This window comes from Urocitellus parryii, chromosome 3 (assembly GCF_045843805.1).
Source record: "Urocitellus parryii isolate mUroPar1 chromosome 3, mUroPar1.hap1, whole genome shotgun sequence".
Classification (NCBI taxonomy): Eukaryota; Metazoa; Chordata; class Mammalia; order Rodentia; family Sciuridae; genus Urocitellus; species Urocitellus parryii.
In genome coordinates, this window is record NC_135533.1 from 194,962,898 (window position 1) to 194,986,546 (window position 23,649).

At 40.4% G+C, this 23,649-nt stretch overlaps 1 protein-coding gene across 3 annotated transcripts in view; it reads right to left on the minus strand.

Moving 5' to 3' along the window:
- Positions 1-23,649, minus strand: part of Scn10a (sodium voltage-gated channel alpha subunit 10) — a 91,642-nt gene that overhangs the window by 57,512 nt on the left and 10,481 nt on the right. For all 3 annotated transcript variants that reach the window (XM_026401589.2, XM_026401587.2, XM_026401588.2), the window contains exons 4-9: positions 9,194-9,322; positions 8,555-8,646; positions 6,157-6,348; positions 5,620-5,686; positions 1,101-1,242; positions 770-967 (exon numbers count right to left, since the gene is read on the minus strand). In XM_026401589.2, the coding sequence (XP_026257374.2) occupies positions 770-967; positions 1,101-1,242; positions 5,620-5,686; positions 6,157-6,348; positions 8,555-8,646; positions 9,194-9,322 (820 nt within the window). The remainder of the gene's footprint in view (positions 1-769; positions 968-1,100; positions 1,243-5,619; positions 5,687-6,156; positions 6,349-8,554; positions 8,647-9,193; positions 9,323-23,649) is intronic.

Genomic DNA, 23,649 nt, shown 5'->3' on the forward strand with positions numbered 1-23,649 from the left:
CCCTCAGACCCTGCAGTCGACTCTTGGTGCCCCATTCAGTCCTTTTTACAAGGTTTGGATACCTGTCCCTAGCTGTTTGTGGCGGCTGTTAATGCACACACCTACATCATGGAGAAAAACTCCATAGGTTTCCTTCAATGGTGCAGATATGGGGGTACAAAAGGCCCAGCCACTTGCCTCAAGGAGGGGCTAACTTTGTGGTACAAATCATGCTCCAGAGCTCTCCATGGACTCAGACTGAAGCTAGTCTTGGGTTGAGACCACTTCATTGTTTAGTTCTGTTCCCACTCCACCCTGCTTCCTTCATTCCACTTCTCCTGAGAAGACTCCCTGAATAAATTACTTATATAAGAATCCTCATTCAGGTCCTCTTTTTGGAGAAAAACTTCACTAAACAATCCCTGAGGTAAGAGGCATCCTCTTGCAGTTACCTAGAATGGCAGCTTATTCTAAGTGAAACTTGGTAATTTGTAAGTGAATCTAATTCAGACTCTATCCAAGAATATACACTGTGCTGTTGTGTTCACAAAGCATTTTTGTGTGTGTGTGTGTGCCAGAGATTGAACTCAGGGGCACTCGACCACTGAGTCACATCCCCAGCCCTCTTCTGTATTTTATTTAGAGACAGGGTCTCACTGAGTTGCTTAGTGCCTTGCTTTCGCTGAGGCTGGCTTTGGAACTCGAAATCCTCCTGCCTCAGCCTCTCAAGTCATTGGAATGACAGGCATGTGCCCGGCACTCACAAAGTTTTTGACTCTTACAAACCAACCTCCTGCTCCTTCCGGAGCATCTCCAGGGCCTCCTGGAACTTCTTCTCCTTTGCTTCAATTTCAGCAATTGTTGCTTGGTTCTGTTCCTCGTACGCCATGGTGACCACAGCCAGGATCAAGTTGACTAGGTAGAAAGATCCCAGGAAGATGACCAGCACAAAAAAGACCATATAAATTTTCCCAGAAGCTCTGAGAGTCTGCAGATTCAAGGTAAAGAAGAGAAACCTGTAGGTCCCTGAGGTTAGGTGAGGATCCTCCAGGAGCAGAATAGCCATGCAGTGTACCCACCAGCCTCCAGCTTAGTCTGTGTGGAGACATGCAGATCAATACCTGCTGGTAGAGGCGTTCCCAGGAATCCTGTGTCATGAGGCGGAACAGTGAGAGGAAAGCCCAAGCAAAGGAATCAAAGCTGGTATAGTTAAAATCTGGGTTTTCAGAAGTTTTAAGGCAGATGGAACCAACAGGGCAGTGGCTGCAGCAAGAACAGAGAAGGTCATTGATTGTGCAGCCCTGCTTCTTGGGGCTGCAGGGAAATCACGGGGTTTGAAGTCAGAGATCAGAGTCAAAGGCCAGGCCTTCTTCTTATTAGCTGGTTGACTCTTTTTAAAATGTTATTGGTTCTTTTTAGTTACCCATGATAGCAGAGTCCATTCTGATATAATTATACAATTGTGGAATATACCTTATTCTAATCAGGATGCCAGTCCTATGGTGAGATTCACTGTAGTGCATTCATATATGAACCTAGGAAAGTATGCCAGATTCATTCCACTGTCTTTCCTATTCCTATCCCTCTTCCCTTCTTTCTTCATTCTCCCTTGTCTATTCCACTGAATTTCTTTTCTTTTTAATTCTTTTTTTTTGTTATATTTTTATTTTTTTAGGTGTAGATGGACACAACACAATGCATTTTATTTTTATGTGGTGCTGAGGATTGAACCTGGGTCCCGCTCGTGCTAGGCGAGCGCACTACCGCTGAGCCACAACCCCAGCCCCTCCACTGAATTTCTAATCTCCCCCTCCCTAATTGTGGGTTAACTGCCACATATCAGAGAAAACTAATCTATCTTTTCTTTTTGTGTGTGTGTGGTGGCAGGGGTGGGGGGGCGGATAATTAGCTTATTTCACTTAGCATGGTAGTAGTCTCCAGATCCAAGCTGAATGATTTTGGACACTTAGTACCTTTAGGGTTCAGTTTCTCTCATCCCTAAAATGGAGATGCTAGTTCTTTTACTCCAGAATTTTATGTCTAGGGGAGTATCCTGGGAAGGCCAGATGACTGCCCAGACCTGATTCCATAAGGTGTCAAGTTCTTTGCCAGTTCATACCAGGATAAGGAGATTCTGTAATAATAATGCAGAATGTAGTCATGAGCCTGTTGGCATTGTCTGCACGGCTGTCTATCAAAGGAAGACTGACCAATTATAGATAACAATAAAAACAGCACTTTCCATTTGCTTTGCTAACACTGCAATTTGTTCATCTCAATAATCCTTCTTTACAGATGAGGAAGGTGGGGCTCAGAGAAAAATCAGTTGGCTAAATCCACAAAGGTGCCAGCATATTCATTAGAGAGGAGAAATGTACCCATAAAGGAGCCCAATACTTAAGTCAGCTCAGTCTCCTCCTGAAGATGGAGAGGCTGATGGCTACTTGGTGAGGGCTGGGGTGGATGTGCTAGACTTTCATATATATATATATATATATATATATATATACACACACACACACACACACACACACACACACACACGTGGATAGATGAAAAGAAGTATCTCTCAGCTTAGTGCATGTGAATAGCTCCCGTCCACCCCAGTGGGGATGGCCTGATCAGGGACACAGTAGCAGAAACCTTGTGTGAACTACAAGATTCTTTTACTCCTGGGTGACATGCCCAGCACCAACCTCAGGGATTCTCCTTACTTCAGACATCCATTTGAACACATAGCTTCAAAACCCACTGAATTGATTAGAATGCTAGTAAATTAATTACCATCAATTCCAGTTCGATCTCCACTGTGAGATTTGCAAGTTCCCTGACTCTGCAGACCCACATTTAAAGGCAGTCTCTTGGGTTGTTCTCCCAAGGAGGCAGTTTTCTAATGAACTCTGAGGACGGGCTTATTTCTAGGTCTTCTGTAGGACCTCACCCTCGTCCCTCTACATTGACAGCTTATTGCTCAGTGTAGCAACAGTTAACTGATCTGAGGATTTAACGAGACCATGGGGCACAGTCTCTTGCACAGTGCCTTTCGCATATTAAATATTATATTTAAAATGCAAATTAAAATTCTGGCTATTGGGAGCTTCCAAAAGGAGGGACTGGAATAGCACAAGTGAAAGAATGCTGAAACTCCTCAGGTATTGCAGTACTCATTCTCCACCTGGAGACCCCAGATTTTCCTCCCATGGTACCCTTGATCCATGGAGGACTTTACTCAGGACCCTGGCTCTTCTGTGGCCCAGCATCAGACCCAGGTTTGGTGTTCACAGCAGGCTCCCTCGGGGCTCACTGTGCTACCGTTTGGAGCTGAACTGTCAACTAACTTCCAAGCTGGGTCCACTCCTCCACTGCCTGGTTTGGACCTGCCCAGGAGGAGGCCTGGCTTCTCTGTGAGCTGAGGAGGGAGGCATAGATGGACCCCTACAACTTTATAATGGGAAAGTACTTGGGTTGCTCTGGAGCTACTGCCTTGAGAAATGCCATCATCTAGACACGAAAGGGACATTGGAGGTGGGGGGTTTGGTTTACATCCAAAGGAAAATGGAGACTGACATCAAAACAACCACCCTCCCTGAGCCAGAGACCCAAATGCCAAGTGCATTTGTGAGGACAGAAACCAAGGAATCGGATGTGGACTAAACTCTCTCTCTTGTCCTCTCCCCTCAGCTCTAAATGAGATTATTTTCCTAGTGAGCTGATTAAGGTAGAGCCTTATAGGTCCTGTCCAGCTCCACTTGGGCAATGGGGAGCTGGCAGATGATCAGGGAGTGACGGCACTGTGAGTGTGGATCTTCCAGGCTCACAGATATGGAGGCGGGAGAGAGGGACCTGACCTTTCTGACCTGCTGCATGAATCTTTTCTGCTCATGTCTCACTCCAGAGGCCCAGAAGCCAAAGCATGAAGCAGAACCGAGGGATGCTCAGCCCTTAGCTTCATCTCACTTTCTGTTCTGCCACCTGGAATGGTCCCCATCCAAGCATCTCTTGGAAACCCCACCTGGAAGCATCCTACCTGCAACTTGACTATTCAACCACTACCTCCAGGAAGCCTTCTCTGAACTGCATCCCCCTCACACACACACACACCTCACTGTCTTTCCCCAGCCCATGGAGCCTGTAGCTCAGCACTTGTTCTCCACAGTGCAACATTTTTTTTTTTTGTGCGTGCATGAGAAATAAAACACCAACCTCCCCCCCACCCCGGCAGCTTACAAGCCGAATTTAGCATGTAGACATATTTTGTTTGGTCAACACAATATGTAGACATTTTGGGGAACGAGTAACCAAGTTTATAGTCGGGGAATTTCACTTAAAAAATCAAAATTTCCTGTCTTTCTTTAAAAGTGAAGAGAGCTAAAAGCAGTGGGCCCACATTTCCACATGGCAACCACAGGCTAGAGTGAGCAATGACTGTTCCCTTAGATGGGGAATGAACTCCCAGTTGCTATGGTTCCCTCCTGGCTTGCTCTACTCATTTGTTGTTATGTGTCTGACCTCTGAAGAAATTTGAAATTGCAAAGTGTTATGCATGTGTTTCTTCCTCTAGTATGCAAGAATAATGAAACCCATATAATGGAGTTAGCTGTGATAGTTAAATGCAGAGCATTTGATATAAATATACTTAATAAATATTAGTTTCTTCCTGGAGTAGGACATTTTCAAAATGACTATAATTCTCCCCCTTTCACTATCTTACCTCACCCCTTTGCAATATGACTTTGCAGCTCTTTCCTTGAGCCATGAAGTCTATTTCCTCACCCCTTGGATCTGTACTGGTTTGTGACTTGCTTTGGTCAATAGAATACAGAAAGTGTGACATCATACCAGTTTTAAGTCTAGACTTCTAGAGGACTTTCTCACTTCTACTATTTCTCTTGGAACTCTGGTCCTGCATGAGAACAGGCTCAGGCTAGACTGCTGGGGAATGAAAAAATCACACATAGAGGACAGGTATTCAAGATCAGCTGCCTTGCTATTGATCTGTCCACTGTCTGCAGATGCATGAATGAATCTATTCAATGCCACCTGATCTTAGCCCAAAATGCTGATGCATAGAATCATGAGCTAAATAAATGGTAACTGTTTTAAGTCATAAAATCTGGGGGTTGTTTGTTACATGGCAAAAGCTAACTTGTACACTTCTCTATTTTTTTCCTCCAAAAAGAAAAAAAAAAGTATTTCCTGCAATTTCAGAATCCTAAGCAATCACTCCACCTAATTCCTATTCATACTGATTAGGTAGAGTTGATTAGGTAGGTAGTTATTCAGTATAGTTGATCTAGTATAAGCAGTTGGATCTGATGATTTTTAAAATTTGTTCTAATTAGTTATACGTGATAATAGAATGCATTTTGACACATTGTACACAAATGGAGCAGAATTTCTCATTCCTCTGGCTGGACATGGTGCAGAGTCACACCAGTAGGGTAATCATACATGTATACAGGATAATGATGTCTGTTTCATTCTACCACCCTTCCTATCCCCACAATCCCCCGCTCCCCTCACTCCCCTCTACACTATTCCCATGAAGTCTAGGATGGCAAAGACCATGACTTATCCATCTTCCTCACAACCTGCAACCCAGACTGCTGGGCTTTGGGGCTGTCATGGGAGGGTACTCACCCTGCATCAGATCCATTGCCACACAGTAAAGGATCAGAAGTGCCTGGCTTAATAACATACGATACATCTGCCAAAGAAAGGAAGAAATAAAAGCCTTACATATACGATTCTGAATCCTCTGACACAGGCCTATATAGCAAACACAACACTTTCTAAATAATCTCTCTGAGTGGAGGTGAGCTCCCTCAGCTGCATATACTCAATGGGCACTCAGCTGACATCCTGACCCATGCAGAAGGTGTGAAGTCCCATCCAAGAAGGGTTGATCAGAGACTTCAGCTCTAAGTCCTCCCCAGCACAGTCAGAATGACTTGCTTCTGGATTTAAAGCTAATTTCCTTGCAAAAGGGATGCTGAGCAACAAGCAATGGTGACCCCAAAGTGAAACAACTCAGAGGAAACATTTCAGCAGCACTGAGGAATCAAACCATACATCTACACAGATCTGCAGGGGCCTCCCCCCTCTCCCTTGTCCCTATGTCCATGTGGTCCTGCTGTCCCAACCAGGTCTGATCTCCATGATAGAAAACCCACTCACGTGTTCTGTGAGATGAGTAATTAGAGGCATCATCTGGAGCTGTGTCATTCCTGACACACTTGTTCTTGAGGTTGCCCTTGAAGAGCTGCAAGCCCACCAGGGCGAAGACACTCAGGCAGAAGACGGTGAGGATGGTCACATCAGCCAGTTTCCTCACCGAGTGGATCAGGGCTCCTACAATGACCTTCAGCCCTGCAGGAGGATGAACGTGATACTCCCATGTGAATGAGGCACCCCACAGGACACAGGCAAGCATCTGAGCCATCCTCCCCACTCTCTCCTTATAGGTGTGAAGTGTTTATAAATTCCAGGGCAGATCCAAGCCCAGCTTCTCATCTGGACCTTGCAATAGCCGTGAGAGACAGGCGAGCAGGGGCTATTATTCTCATTATAAAGATAAGCAATCGAGTACTAGGCAATGCATTTCTTATCATCTCAGGGCTAATAAATTTCTGATACAAGCAATTCCATTTAAAAAATTGCTGAATAACCACTATGTTCTCATGTGAGGTTACTCACTTATCTCCAGTCATGTGGCATCTTTCAGTGCTCATCTTAGTATCTCTGTTCTGGAGGGAGGCAGTTCAAGGCATGGGACTCATGAATCTCAGTGTGTGTGTGTGTGTGTGTGTGTGTGAGAGAGAGAGAGAGAGAGAGAGAGAGAGAGAGGGCCGTGCTCATTGAAGAAGGGGTGACTGTTGCTCCGGCAAATGAAATTAACTTCTTTGGTAGGGAAGCCTCACAGGCAGCTGAAAGAGCTTTGTCTAGGGAAGCAGTCAGGGCTGTCTTTATGGTGAACCAGTAATCCATTGAGCACTCCACATGGCAGTCCCTAAGCTGAGAGCTGAGTGACAGCTGGGGCACTGGTGTGCAGTGGGGGGTTTGACAGCGGAAGGGAAAATTCATGGTGCTATCAAGAGGATGAGCACACAGAGGAGAGTTCTTAAACTGAAGTTCATGATGGGAATGTGGTGGCTGGAGTGTGGGGAGGTTGGAAAAGACCAGGGGGTGTCCTTACCACTATGTTACAAACACTCTGTCCTTGGCAGAGCCCTGAGAAATGAGTGTGAGCTGAGTAAGGAAAGGAGGAAGGACATTCCAGCCCCAGGCTGGGAGATGAGCATGGGTTTGGAGTATTTGTGGAATCACGGGTTGGATTCTGGAACATGGTGCAAGGTGGATAGAGGTGAGAGAGGAAGCCACAGAGGGAGATTGGACAGGCCAGGTCTGTGAACAAGTCTCAGGATCTTATGGCTACGAGTAGGTGAGAGAGACACCAGAAGACACAATTGTGGTTTCTTCATGGACTTTGTCTGGGGGAGTTGGAAAACGGGTTTCAAATCTCTCCCTGCAGAGCCAGACATGGACTGGTAGAAAAGGATTTTTGCTCTAGAATTGGTGTTTCTATTTCCCCAGTGAGGGAAGAGATTCTCAGTGGAGAGGGGACATCATCCTCCAGGCCACCAGTGGGTGAACAGAGGGCTGTTTCAGGGTGTTTACTTTATCTCTATCTTCACCATCCCCACCATCAAACTAGTGGGGGTTGAGTAGTCACAGAAAGGTGACAATAGAGATCTTGGAGACCCAATAAGATGAGCTTTGGTGGACGACACTTGTTTCTGAATTCTCTATCATCAAGACTTGCTTAGTTTGGAACTGGAGAACATCAGGCTTAGTGAAAAAAAGCCAGATTCAGAAAGTCCCGGGCCCCATGTTTTCTCTCAGACGTGGAAGCTACAGAGAAAAAAGGAATAAAAAGGAGGACCTTGCAAACATTGAAGGAGGATAAGGAGTAGAAGTGAGGGGCCAATGGGGAGGGAGGAGGGAAGGGAAAAGAAAAGATCTGGGGAATGAAGTTGACCAATTATGCCATACGCATGTTTGAAATTATCACAATGCATTCCAATTTTACATATAACTATAACACACCAACTAAAAAATAAGTAAATGGAAGGAAGATCCATAGAGTGAAGGAAGGGGATCAGGGAAGAGAGTTGGGAAGGGAAAGTGAAAGGTTGGGAATTGAGATGGAGAAAAACTGTTAGCCACATCCCCAGCCCTGTTTGGTATTTTATTTAGAGACAGGGTCTCACTGAATTGCTTAGCTCCTCACCATTGCTGAGTCTGGCTTTGAACTTGTGATTCTCCTGCCTTAGCCTCCAGAGCTGCTGGGATTACAGGCATGAGCCACTGCACCTGGACTCCAGCTCACACTTTGCTCTTACTAGTAGTGACAAGGCCTAGAGATTGTGTTTTCTATATTAAGAGCCTTGGTTTCTTTTTCTCTTAAATAAGGACAGTAGTCCTTACAGGATTTTTGTGAAAACCAAAGAAGGGCATTAGGCTGTGAAGACTAACATTTGCTCTGTGAATACATGTGCTGGTTAAAGCAGCTCACCTGGGATCACAGAAACTGTTTTTAAAGCTCTAAGAACTCTGAACGTCCTCAGGCCAGAGATTCCTCGGAGATCTATTGCTGCACCAACATATCTGTAAGATCAGAAGTCAGTCAGCATTTCTGCACAGAGAGGGCCCCAGGAATTCATGCAACATAAGTAAGGATAACGTCCAATAGCGTGAACTTAGGAAAACTCAGGACAGAGACGTAGAACCTGGTGGCACTACCATCTGTAGACACAGGCACTGATTTAATCATCACATTCTCTTTTGGAAAAGACCATTTTAGAAGATGCACCATGATCTAGAGGCTCTGTGCACCACACAGATGATGAATATTCAAGCATGCAGCCTCGGCCAATCTATCTGCTCAGACATAGTTCCTCTGGAGATGCCTCCATGTGGGCTAGTTACCCAATATGGGCAGGATGAACTTTGCCTCATCATTATCAGCTCAGAGCTGAGGTCTTTGACTTGTTCCTGTGGATATGGGACTAACCTGAGTGACTTCAAAAGCAACACTCTATGGCAAGAAAACCCCAAGCCAGATAAGGAAGCTGAAATGAGGCGAGGAAACATGTCCAGAGCCTGAGCCTGAACACACAGGGACAAACACAAATCAGTGTGGGCAAGTACTCACGCCAGGGTGATGACGCTAAAGTCCAGCCAGTTCCAAGGATCTCGCAGGTAAGTGAACTCATTTAGACAAAATCCCCTTGCCAGTATCTTGATCAAAGCTTCAAAGGTGTAAATGACCGTGAAGATGTACCTGGGGAGGAGGGTGGAAAGGGACATTAATGGGGCCGCGGAGAGAGCTCAGGTGGTTCCTTCTGCGTCCAGGAGGGGAGATGAGCTGCTGTGGTTGTTCCAGGGCAGCACATGCAGAGAACATCATCAAGATGAGGAAGGGGAAGAAATCCAGGGAAGGAGACAAGACACAGAGTGAGGAATATCAAGAGTTGCACAAATGGGTGGGGTGGGGTGCAGTGGTGAGGGGCTTGTGTGGCTGAGATGCCAGCAGCCTCCGAAGGTAGGCAAAGGGCAGTAAACAAGGATCCTCCTGTTCCAGGAGCCTTTTGGATCTAGAGGCTCCTTTTCCAACCTGTTGGTAGTGGAAGAAGTAAAAGAGGGATGAGGCTCTGCTACATCCCTCCTCCCCAGACTTCTCTACTTCCGACTCTCATTCCTTCTCCCACCTTGTCTAGTCTGCCTGGGTTCCTGGTCTAAGTGCTGTGAAAGAAAAAGGCATCTAAATCCACAAGTGTTTTCTCAGGAGGATAGATCCAGGCAGAGGAAGTTATCTCTAAATAGCCTCTTTATTTGGCTGGGTGTCCTGTTGGGTTTGGATTTGAAGAGATGACTGTGGAGTTCATGTTGGGATTTAGGTTTCTCAAGCGTTTGGAGTCCCTCCATCACCTGTGGCAGGTTGTCACATTCTAGCAAGCATCGGAGTCACCTGAAAGTCTTGCTCATTTCTAGACTCTGTCTTGAGGGTGTCTGAATCTGATCCGGTAGGTCTGGGGTGGGACCCAAGAATGTAAATTTCCCAACACATTCCCAGCTGAGGTTAATGCACTGGCTCAGAGAACCACTCTTTGATAACCACTAACTCGAAGAATTTAGTTGCACGTAAAAATTGCACATAATTCTGGATATATTGAAAAAAAATTTAAACTATACACATTTTCCTCTTAAAAATAGGAAAGGTTTTGATTAGATATGGCAGATAGAACACATGTGTTTACCTTCATCCTTCCTGACCCTTCTCAGATGACAGATAAAGGATTGTTTAAAAAGGCATGAACCTACTAGGACAAACACAATGGAGAGTACAACCTAGCCTTCTCAAAACTAGAGAATAAACTGATGAGTTTATTCTGGCAGAGCAGACCTCAGAAAACTGATAACTAGCTACAAGTAGGATGCACCCGAGCAAGCCAAGCTCTCTGCAGAACCTCCAACAGCCCAGGCCTTAGAGATGCTCAATGGCTCCAAGGGTGGACTTTGGGACAAGAGGCAGGGGGAGCTGAGAGGACTGTTTGAAAGTCTCTACAAGAAGCAGTAGGACTGTCTAGACTTCACTGGACCCTCCACTTGGTGATGAACGCTCTCCTCTGTTCCAGAGGCGGAGTGGATGTTCATTCTCAAGGGCTGAACAAGAGGAAGAGAGCCGCATGCTGAAACATGGTTATAAAGAAGAGTTTGTGTACTAAAAGGCAGACATCCCTCTTCTGCCCCTCATTAAGTTCCAGAAGGCAGCCAGGTTTATGACTCATGAAGATGATGCACTTTACCATTCTGGAAAGCAACATGGAGATTTCTCAGAAAACTTGGAATGGAACCACTCATTTGACCCAGTTATCCCACTCCTTGGCATATACCCAAAGGACTTAAAATCAGCATACTGTAGTGATATGGCCACATCAATGTTTATAGCAGCTCAATTCACAATAGCTAAGCTATGGAACCAATCTAGGTGCTCTTTAACAGATGAGTGGGTGAAGAAAATTCGGTAAATATGTATACACAATGGAGTATTGCCCAGCCATAAAGAAGAATAGAATTATAGCATTTGCTGGTAAATGGATGGAACTAGAGACTACCATGCTAAGTGAAATAAGCCAATCCAAAACAAAACAAAACAAAAAAACCAAAGGCTGAATGTTCTCTTTGATATGCAGATTCTGACACACAATAGTGGGGGGGATAGAATTTCATTGGATTAAAGGAGTCTGAAGGGAAGGGAGTGGGGTGGGAGTAGAAAAGACAGTAGAATGAATTGGACATAATTTTCCTATGTTCATATACGAATACATGACCAGTGTAACTCCCCATCGTGTACAACCACACAGTTATACCCTGTGTATGTATGATATGTCAAAAAATTCTATTGTCATTCATAACAAATAAAAAAAATCAGAAAAGTTAAAAAAAAAACAAACAAAAAACAAGACAACAAAAAAGAAAGATGCTGAACTCTGAGTAAGAACAGCCAGGCAAGGAGAGTCGAGAATTTCCTGTTGAAAACATTTATATTCAGTGTACAAAAATTCAAATACATCTTACATCTTATAATCCAAACGTTTTACCGGAAATGAAATAAAAGAAAACCTACACAAGCAAACCTATATATGTTTACTTGCTAGTTCACTGTACCTGAAATATCGAATAAAAAGAAGAGAAAACCCAGAGTCCCCCAAATGGCTCTCAGAATGCTTTTCTACATCTTGTCTGTGGGTGACACCTTCTCTGTGACTTGATTAGGCAGGGACTGATCAGGGTGGTGTTTTGTAGCTCCAAATAACTCTTGAATCCCAGTTCTATTCAGCCTCCACTTGTTCTTTTGACTTCTGATATGTTTTCTCAGGGGGAAAATACAAGATATTTTCACAAATTGCTGATAGCTAAAAAAAAAAAAAAAAAGTACTAGAGTCTGAGAAGGGCTGTCTTTGCACAGTCGACATGTCTGCTGCTCTCTAGAAGGGGTTTGCAGGAGGGCAATCTGATGGGCTAGGCAATCGGGGACTAGTGAAGACCTGGCCCTCCAAATCCTCTTCAAGGGGCATCAGGAATCTGAGGGACACTTCTAACTCTCAAACCCAAAGCAACCAAAGTGGGGGAGAGGGAAGACAGTAGAAGAAAATTTAGAGAGAATGAAAGTTTTTAGAGAATTAAGAGGTGAAATTAACACTTAGTAAACCAAGATTAGAAGGCTATTTAAAAAAAAAAACTCTCAAGAATAAAATAAAAAATTGAAAACAAAAATATAACAGCAAAAGTAAAACATTAATAGAAGGACTGGAAATAAAGTTTAATAATCTCATCGAAAGCAGAACAAAAAGCAGAAATGGAGGAGGTGATAAAAAAAAAAGTAGGAAAATTAGAGAATCAGACTGGAAGGTGCAATGTCTCCCTCATAAGAGGTTGAGAAAGAAATAGAGAAAGAATAGATTGGAGAAAGGTATCAAAAAATAATTCAAGAAACAACTTCCAAACTGACGGATCTAACCCACCAACGTTCAGGAAAATCAGTGGGAAAAAAAAAGCCATATCTAGGCATAACATCACGAAGTTTCAGAGTTTTGTGTACAAACAGAAAAGCTCAAAACTTTTTTGAGAGAAGAAACAAAACAGGCCATAGAAAGAGTTAAGAATTAAACTCTCATCGGATTTCTCAGAAGTAGCCTTGGATGTTAGAAGACCATGAACAATGATTTCAAAATTTTGAAGAAAATAACTTCTACTACAGAATATCATCCCCATCCAAACTGTCAAAGATGAGGGTAGAAGAAACACAAATACAGACAGGCAAAGTCTCTGAAAATTGACTTCCCAGATACCTACCTTTGAAAATTGCTAGAAGATGTGCTCCAGCACCAACACCAAGAAAGTAAAGAGGAGGAGTGTGCAATGCAGGAGAGAGACAAAGGGAATCGAAAAGGATGGAAAAATCTCCAGGAAAGAATTTGGCATCAGATTCAGAGAACACGTAGGTCAGGATGAGGCAGGAGATGAAGCACCGCAGAAATGATTTCCCCAAGAACAACTGAAACTGATGGATCACCGGATGGGTTCACATGGATTGAAGAAAGGATTAAAGCTCCGGAAAAGAGTTTTGAAACAAATGAGGGATAAAGATAACGAAAACCGAGCCAAGGAGGAAATGAAATCCTTTTGAGGTCCAGAGACAGCGAAAACACTGTACAAGAAGGAAAGGTAGTCAAAGGACACTGCATTACACAGCAGTCCCGTTGTGTAATCATATGGATGGTCGGCCAATGTGCGTGTTATGTGATGACTTAATAAAAAAAAATTATGATATAATGGGAAGATGTGGATAAAGGAAATGAGTGTGTGCCTATGGTCCTGATTCCTATTTTTTCAATTGTAGGACGCTCAGAGGAAGTCACCTGAATGGAAAAAAAAATAGTACTGTGAGCATATTATTGGAAATAGGGGAGACACCAGAAAAAAAGAAGTGAAAAAGAAGGTGATTTCTTCTGGAAAGGTGGGATTAAGGGTAAGGAGCTGAAGAACATGAAATTGCTTGCTGTTTTTTTGTTAGAATCCTCATAGAACTACGCGATCTTTAAAACCATGAACGTGCTTATCTTAAAGAAAAGTGGAAATCAAATTAAAAAGTGAATAATAGAAATGTATGTGTTTTATTGTTTTTTTTGTTTTGGCATCTCTAAGAGGAGAAAGTGTTCGAAACTGTTTATGAAGGAATCTATATCTGGCTACAAAGCCTCTTGAGCTGTCGGCATCAACCACAACGTTGGTCCCCCCTCCCCTCCCCCCGCCCCCACTTTTTATGTTTTCTAAATTAGAAAATCTTAACTCAGAATTATAGGTTGTTGGGAAGCATTGACAGATATTTCCGGCTTTTCAGATCAAACATAGACCCAGAAATTACCAAGAGGGTTCTGTTGAAAGACTATTTTCAGTGTTTCTCCAGAGGATGAGGGCCCCAGCTCAGTGCAGCTGAGAGCTGCCAGGTTGACTGTCTCTGGACACAGGGGCTAATGGGGGCGTGTACCTCTTTGGTGGCATTTGGCTCTGGATGCTCTTTCTTGATGTCCAGTTGCAGCATTTGGATGTAATTTTTAAGATGCCCAATATGTGTTTCCCTAAGTGTGTGTGTGTGTGTGTGTGTGTGTGTGTGTGTGTGGTGTGTGTGTTTTCCTAGTGAATGAAAAATATCACTGTGGTATTGGGAAAAAAGTCAAACTGCAATTTACACTGCTTTTCTGTTTTAAGAAATCATGATGTTTAATTATTAGATATCCTGACATTTAGGCCCTGCAGTTAAAGATCCATACTATTCAAAATCCTGAATGGATCACTGAACTATACTGCTTGTATTCATTAAAAAAAAGACCACTTAAAAATTTCCTTCTGCAATTCTGAAACATGATGGAAGATGTATTTTGTTTGCCAGACAGAGTTGTTGTTGTTGTGGTGGTGGTGGTGGGGGGGGGAAAGCACAGCTTCTTGACCTCACTTTTTGTCTCTATCTAGTAGGTGGAGGTGACGTGCACTAAGTGGCCACAAGCAGTTTGTATTCACAATTTCCACCATGTCCCTCAACAGTAAATCAGGGTCTGGAGGCTGTTGGGAGTCATCCGGGCTCCAAAGACTAATTTCCCCATCCCCCAAGAAGAGCCATCCAATGGTGAGCCCTTCTGGCTCACATGATCCTTACCCACCAATCAGAACCCTGCTGGCTCACTTGATCCTTACCCACCAATCAGACTAGCCCTGCTGACTCACCTGATCCTTACCCACCAATCAGACTAGCCCTGCTGGCTCACCTGATCCTTACCCTCCAATCAAAAATCACCCCATGCCAACTGTCAAACCACCCCGGCTCTATAAATATGCAGAGCCATTCCTCAATAAACCGGCTCCACGACAAGCCTTGTTCATTCTTTCATTGGTGCCGAAACCTGGGAGGGGGAATGCCTCGCTGCTGCAGGGCCCCCTCTCTCAAGCCTTGTTCGTTCTTTCAGAGGCAGTCTATGGACCCCAGCTGTTTTCCAGGAATAAGGTGTGTGCTGGCATCTGGAAGCAGCCTCTTGCCTTTGGATAGCATAAAATTTGCCTCTTTAACCATTTTTAAGTATACAATTCGGTGGTATTAAATGCAATTACAATGCTGTAGACTCTTCACTTTTTCATCTTCTCAAACAGTAATGTACCTATGAAACAACAACTCCTCATTCCCCACTCCTTGGGAACCTCTACACTCTGTCCTTATAATTTTTCCTACTCTAAGTCCTTTATATAAACAGAATTGTGCATTTGTTCTCTTAGTTTGGCTTAGTTTACTTGGCATAATTTTTTTTTCAAGGGTTCATCCATGTTGGGACATATTGGCATTCATTTTAAGGCTGAATAATAGTCCATCCTTTCTGTATAAACTACATGTTGTTTGTCCATTCATCTATTAATGAAAATTTGAGTTATTTCCACCTTTTGGCTCTTATGAATAATACTGCTACAAATACTGGTGTATAAGCCAACTTGCCTTCTTTTGTTTTTTGGTACCACGGACTGAATGCAGGGTCACTTAACCACTGAGCCATGTCCCCAGCCTTTTTTATTTTTTATTTTGGGACAGGGTCTTGCTAAGTTGCTTAGGGCCTTGCTAAGTTGCTGAGGTTGGCCTCAAACTTTTGATCCTCCTACTTTGGCTCCAGAGTCGCTGGGATTACAGGGATGTGCTACCCTACTCAGTAAAACCAAATTACTTTTTAAAGTGTGTTTCATAGTTTAAAACTAATCTTTAATTAAAAAAAAGAAAATCTCTTCTTTTAAAATCAGCTTCACAGTAAGTAGAACAAAGCATCATTAAGCACTTCTCTCACATATAGATCGAACATATGCTGACAACTGATTAAGTCAGTTTTGTTCAATGATAAAGTAAAATGACTTTGTTCACATACATAACAGTCATTGATTTTAAATGCCAGTCACATTATAAGTAATACAGTGGTTCTGCTGAAAGAATTCTACCAATTGTTTTTCTTGCTTCCTTTCCAACCACAATATCTATCATTGATTTTGAAGCTAGTTTCCTGTCTTAGCAAGAGTGTGCTTGTTTTTGATATGAAGATGAACAGGTCACTCTATAGTTATGGTGTCTTTTCAACCTTTAACATTGAATCTGACAATTTTGTATAGGAAAAGCCTTATTTTGTGCTTGTAGAGATAGCCAATTGTTTTAAAAGTGGGGAAAATAATATAGAAGTTTTGGTAGTTTAATATCACTATTTGATAAAAGTGATAAGAGATAATAAACTGGGTTCCAGGGCAAAACGATCCAATAAAATTCAGTGATGATTATACATTGTCATGATTTATATTTTCTTGCATATTTTGTGAAGTTATTGACATCCATTCTCCATTTGTCTTGTGGTGGATTGATGCTTTATATTTATATATAACATAATTATAGACCCACCTCATTTACCAAAATAGATCAAATATACTGGCAAACTGCATCTGGCAGAAATATCAGCTGCATGAAAAACAGGTTAGCAGATCCATTAAAGTAGACTTCCATATTAACAAATGAAAGACTTTCTGTGGATCTTAATTAATATAAAGATCTTGATAAAAATCCAACACATATTTATAATAAAAATCTTAACAAACTATAAATGGAACGAACTGTCCACAACTTGTAATTATGAGAATTCATGGACATCATGACAATCATGAAACCTTAGAAGCACACTCTTTGAAAACCAGGAAGAAAAGAATCTGCTCATGATTACAACTTAGACTCAGCATTGCGCTGAAGGTCCTGGCCAATTTAATATGACAAGAAAAATAAACAAGAGACATAAAGACCATAGAGGAAAGAAACAAGTTCAACACTGCTTGCAGATGATATTGTTGACCATGTAATAAGTCTGAAAGCATCTATAGAGAAACATAACTTGTCAAGGATCTCAGCAAATTTGCTGGATGCAAAACCTGGACATATTTAATAATAAAAATAAATATTCAAAAGAGCAATCAAAATTGTAATGTATGTAGGGACAAGACATTATAAAAATCTCCTGGAGGAATATAAAAGAAGTCCTGTAAAAATTAAGAGATATGACAGGCTGATGTGTGGGCTGGCTGTATATTGTAAATATGGTGATTCTTCTTGTGATGATAGATAAATTTTCAACAGCATTATCAGAATACAGCTTGAAAATATGACCCTTAAATTGATATGTGCTATAGAAATGAGAAAAAAGAAACAAGATCATTTTCAATAAGACAAATAAGCAGGTGCACAAGCATCAACCCTCCATGTCTTATTATAAAGCATTAAATCTGTGTGATGCTGATGCAGGAAATGAATGACAGATTCCTGGGAGAAACAGATTCAAGTGGGAGTGGGAATCTGGTATGTGACAGACTCAACTGTAGGAATCACTTGGGAATTGATGGTCCATTAAAAATGAGGTTGGGATGATTTATATGAAGAATTATTGGAAACCTGTCTCATACAACACACATGCAAAAGTAAATTCTAGAAGGATGAAATATCTAAATGTGGAAAGAAAAATTATGACCTTTAGAAGAAAATACAGAATATCTTTATGGAATATTATATAACAGTGAAAATTAATCAATGAGGTCTACCGTTGTCCATTTAGATAAATAACCAAAGCACAATATTGATTTTTTAAAAAGCATCAGATAAAACATGCATACGATATGATAGCTTTCTCATAAATTTGAAAAGAAAAAAAACTATATGTATGCAGTGCCAGGGACCTAATTCCATTTGCCATTAGGCTCAGCTTCACTTCACATGTTTGTTTGGTTTTCCCCCAGATGATAAAACACTTCTCTTTTCACTATGGTTTTCTCTGCAACCAAACTGCTGCAATTTGTCAGTTGTCTTTCCAGAGTCTCAGTATGGTTAGTGATGAGTGTCCTAAAATTATTAAAGTACTCTTTCCATGATTCTGTGTGAGTCTTAGGCATGAGAATAGTGGGAAAGTCCTCCTCTAGTCGCTGCTAACAACCATTTGCTACTTGCACCTTTCGCCTCCTCCTGAATGTCAATCTGTCATATTCTTCTCTATTTTAGCCCTACTGGATCTCTTGTTACTTTGTGAGCACAAGAAGTGATTTAAAAATGGAATACGTATCTCTATCTTCCTTCAGGCAAACAGATAGTCAGGGAGGTAGGGAGCTATGATTATCAGCAGGTAATAGTGCAAAGTTAGTGTTTCAGGGAGGGTTAATGAAAGAGAGGGAAGATAAATGCAGGGAACCACTTGGGTCCACAAGATTGTATCAAGAACACAGAGATAGGATTTGCTTCTGATTCTTCACTGGCTACAATTTATTTTTCCCTTAAAAATACACAGCATGATCCTTGGAGCTCCAGTCTATCCCGAGGATATTTATTTTCTTCTTCTGGACTCCCAGCAATGTAGCAAACAACTAATGGTTGTTATCAGTTTGCATTTCAAAAGTAAAATTCACAAGGCCAAGGACGCTCAGCATCACCAGATACTGTCACAGGAGTTTCCAGGACTAGCATCAGAAAGGAAGATTTTTTTGTATTTTATGTTTTTTCAAAGTGTGTTTATAAAGGAAATTCTGTCAATAATTCAGTTAATGCAAAATCTGATAAAGAATGGGTTTAATAATCACTAGGAATGGATATTGATATAACTGTGGAAGACAATTGGACAATATCTCAAAAATTAAAATGGTACATGCCTCGGTCCAGGTAATTCCACTTCTAGAAATTTATTCCTTAAATTGACCCACATTATGTGTATGAAGATATGTGCATAAAGCTATTCATCAGAGAATTAACTATAATGGCAAAATAGGAGGATTACATTGATTAGAATCAACATGAATGCCTATCAACAGGGTAATCATTAAGTAAATTTTCCTTCATCCATGCAAGTAAAAGCTATTTATCCAATTTCTGCAAAACTATCGCTACTGAGAGTTTAATTGACATTTCACTGAATCTATAGATTAATTTGGATACTATTAACATTTTAATAGTAGTGAGGCTTCTAATCCATTAACCTGAGATATCCCGAGTTTATTTAAGTGGTTCAAAATTTTTCTCAATAATATTTTATAATTTTTCAGTATAAAGGTTTTGGGCATTTAAAAAAAACAGCAGCTTTTGTATGTATTAATTCTCTTGTTTGGCTTTCCAATTTTTTCTCCTTTTGTAATTATTTTTTCTTTCTGTTTTCTTCTCATTTATTTTATCATTTTTTGTCTAGTTTTATGTTAGGTACTTAAATATTTTTTTTCAACTTTTACTAATATAAATATGATATGATGAATGCTGTAAATTATCCTGAACATATTTTTACATTTTAAGGTTCCAATTAAATTGGTTTTTAAAACATTTTGCTTTCCTAGAAATTCTGTAGTTTAAATTTATAAATATTTTATGTAAGAGTTTCTTAAGAGAAGATTTTAAAATTATCAAGTGAAAAGACTTCCCATTTTTTTTTATTTTACTACTATTTTCTAATTGTATTGCATTGAAATCAGATAATTTTTTATTATGTTAATTTATGTTATTTCTGGAACTTATTGAGGTTTTTGGGTGATTTACTATTTGGTAAATTTGTATGGTCTTTTGAAAAGGAGACATAATCTCTATTTTCAGGGAATATAGTTTGTAATATAATAATCAGATATATCATATTTATATAGCTTAAGTCATCTTTTTTTTTATTTTTTTAATTCACTTGATCTGGTATAGGCTGAAAGAAATAAATTAATCTTTCCTAGTCCTCAATGTTTGTGTCTATTAACACACTTTTTTGATTTATAAATAGTGTTGCCATGCTATTTGTTAAAAAGATATGAATTGTCAGGTGTGATGTCACATGCCTGTAATCCCAGCAGCTGGGGAGGCTGAGGCAGGAGGATTGCAAGTTCAAAGTCAGCCTCTGCAATGTTGAGGCACTGAGCAACTCAGTGAGACTCTGTCTCTAAATACAATTCAAAATAGGGCTGGGGATGTGGCTCAGTGATCGAGTTCCCTGATTTCAATGTCCAGTACCAAAAAAAAAAAAAAAAAGGTGAATTACCATTATGAATAAACTTTAAAACATGTCATTTTTGTTATGTTCAATGCTTTTTAGCCTAACTTCCGCTTTCTCTGATACAGATCATGACTTGCTTTCTTTGCCTTTGGGGGCATCTTTGTCAATTCTTTAATTTTAGTCTTTTGTGTCACTCTGAAGAACATCTTTCTTAGGTAATACTATATGAATTTTTTGATTAAGTGAGTCAAATCCATTTATACTTGCTGACATGACAGATTTGCTTATATTATGTATTTTATGGCCTTTAAAATACTTGATTACCTGTCATGTTTTATTTCCTTTTATTTTTTGTGTACAATTCTTCTGATGGTTAGAAGAGTTTGTAATTTTGCTGTAGTGTTTAGCTTTGTAAGTACAAACATCACAGTAAATATATCATCATAATTAAAAATATGTAATACATTACCCTTAAAAATGCTATTTCCTGAAACAGAATCTCTTATTTACATTTGACAATTCTGTTTCCTCTTTGGTTTATCCATCCATTGCATTAAATAACAACTTTCTTAGGCTTACCCTTGTGCTATTGAACATGACTTTCCCCCCACCTTCCTTGATTTATCAACCCTAAAGAAGATTTTTTTAACTTCACTATTATAGAAACAACAATAAGTGAACATATTCTCTGCTCCCACGTTCTTTTTTTCTTTCTGCTCCCATTTTTTTTTTTTTTTTTTTTTTTTGCTATTTGTATCCTGTCACTGTTTCCAGTACCTCTGGAGCTTGCAGGGGGTAAAATGCCTGATCCTCATTTTTATTCCCCTCTGCAGGCGCCGTGGCTTACCAAGCCCTGATCAGCTAAGTGATTTACCACTCTCCCACCCACTCTTGGTCTCCCAAGATTGTTTTGACAGCCTTTGTCCTCTGTGATTTCCGTTCTCTTCTCTTTGTTCTTGTGTATTTATACTGCTCTTATTTCCATGCTGTCATTTTATTGGCATTTTGAGAGAGTGGGCTAAAATATATGCATGTTACCATCCATATTTAACCAGAATCCCCGGATAACTCCCAAATAACTCGTCTTGAGAAGAAGTGCTTTGTATGAAAAGTTCAAAAGAAGGATAAAAGTTTTACATGCTATGTGATTTTAGTGATATACAATAGGATTTTCTAATTTTGCAATTTCTCTCCTGTCTTCTGATTTGTATTTTACATATTCAATGCAATTATTTTTAAAAATTTGTTTTTAAAACATTTTGTTAGAATATGTAATATTAATAAAAATGCACATGAGATGTAAACTTCTATGTTTTTATGTGGTTTTCAAATGAATGCTTGTGTATTAGTCAGCTCTGGATGCCATAACAAAACAATATAGAACAGAAAAATTGAACAAAAGAAATTCTCTCACAGTTCAGGGACTGGAATTGTGAGATCAGAGTGCCAGGAGGATCCAGGGCTAACAAAAGTCCCCTTCCTGGCTTGTAGATGGCTGTCTTCTCCCAGGTATTCACAGGGCTCTTACAGAAACACCAGTTCTATAAGATAAGAGTTTCACCCTGGTGACCTCATTTGACCTCACTCATCACCTTAAATGCTGTATGTCCAACACAGTAATGTGGGAGGTTAGAGTTTCAATGTATGAATTTTCAGTTCATAGCAGCTTGTGTGACAACTACCTGCTTCACAAAATGGAACATTACAAGCACTCTGCAGCCTCTTCCCAATCTCTCTCTTCTGTCTTGGGGGTTTTTATTCTCCTAATTTGTAGCAATTTCTCTTGCCTTTATAATAATAATAATAATAATAATAATAATAATAATAAATACTCCCCATAGCCTTCCCCATGCAGTAGCCTCTACCCTTGGTATAACAGACAGGGCCTAGAAGCAGCTACATCTTCCAGTAGGCATCCCAAAGCCAGTATAAGGCCCACCCTTTCAGCCCCATCTATGAAAGAAGTTGCCTCCCTCTTGGGCACCTCCACTGCTATCTCAATTACCTCCTGCTATTGCCACCACCACCTATAGTTGCAGTAGCATCCATCCTGGGACACGGCAGGGTCTGGAAGCCCAACACCAAGGTGAGATACAGATAATCTGCACAGATTATGGGTAGAAACTGTAATACCTCAGATTGACACTCCAAGTAAAGAAATCACATAGACAACATGAAAAAACAAAGGAGGAAAGTGCCCCAAACAAACCAGGATATGATAAAAACAGAACCGATGGTAGCACAGTTGATGAAATGTCAGAGAAGGGGTTCAGAATGTTCATAATTAAAATGATCTGTTAATTAAAGAATGACCTAAATGAGAAAATACAGGCAAAAATTAATCATTCTAACAAAGAGATAGGAGAGCAAATATAGGCAACCATTGATCACACCAACAAAGAGATAAGGGAGAAAAGATAGGTAGCAAAAGATTACTTCAAGAAAGCAATAGAGAGTCTGAAAAAAGAACAATCAGAAATCCTTGAAATTAAGGATACAATAAGCCAAATAAAAAAACTCAATATAAAGCATCATCAACAGACAGAACATAAGATAATGAAGACAAGGTATACAATCTGGAAAATAAAGTTGACCACACAGTGAAGATGGTAAGCAACCATGATCAGAACATCCAATAATTATGGAATAACATCAAAAGACCAAATCTAAGAGTTATTGGGATAGAGGAAGGCACAGAGTTTCAAACCAAAGGAAGGGAACAATCTCTTCAATGAGGTAATATCAGAGAATTTCCTAAACCTGAAGAATGAATTGGAAAATCAAATACAAGAAGCTTACAGGACACCAAATGTACAAAATTACAACAGATCTACACCAAGGCACATTATAATGAAAATGCCTAGCATACAGAATAAGTATAGAATCTTAAAGGCTGCAAGAGAGAGGAATCAGATCACAAAAAGGGGGAGACCAATTTGGATCTCAGCAGATTTTTCAACCCACACCTCCAAACCAGGAGATCCTGGAATAGCATATACCAAGCTCTAAAAGAAAATGGATGCCAGCCAAGAATTTTATATCCAGAAAAATTAAGCTATAGATTTGATGATGAAATAAAAACCTTCCATGATAAACAAAAGTTTTAAAGAATTTACAAATAGAAAGCCTGCACTACAGAACATCCTTGGCAAAATATTCCATGAAGAGGAATTCAAAAACAACAATAAAAATCAACAAAGGGAGGAATTACACTAAAGGAAAAACAAACCAAAGGAGAAACAAAGTCAAGTTAAATACCAAAAATAAACAAAGTGGCTGGGAATACAAATAATGTCTCAATAATAACCCTGAATGTTAATGGCCTAAACTCACCAATGAAAAGACATAGACTGGCAAGATTGTCTTTTAAAAATTATGTAACAATATGCTGTCTCCAAGAGACTCATCTCATAGGAAAAGACATCCACAGACTGAAGGTGAAAGGTTGGGAAAAATCATACCATTCTTAAGGACTGTGGAAACAAGCAGGAATTTCTAGCCTCATATCAAATAAAGTAGATTTCAAGCCAAAATTAATCAAAAGGGA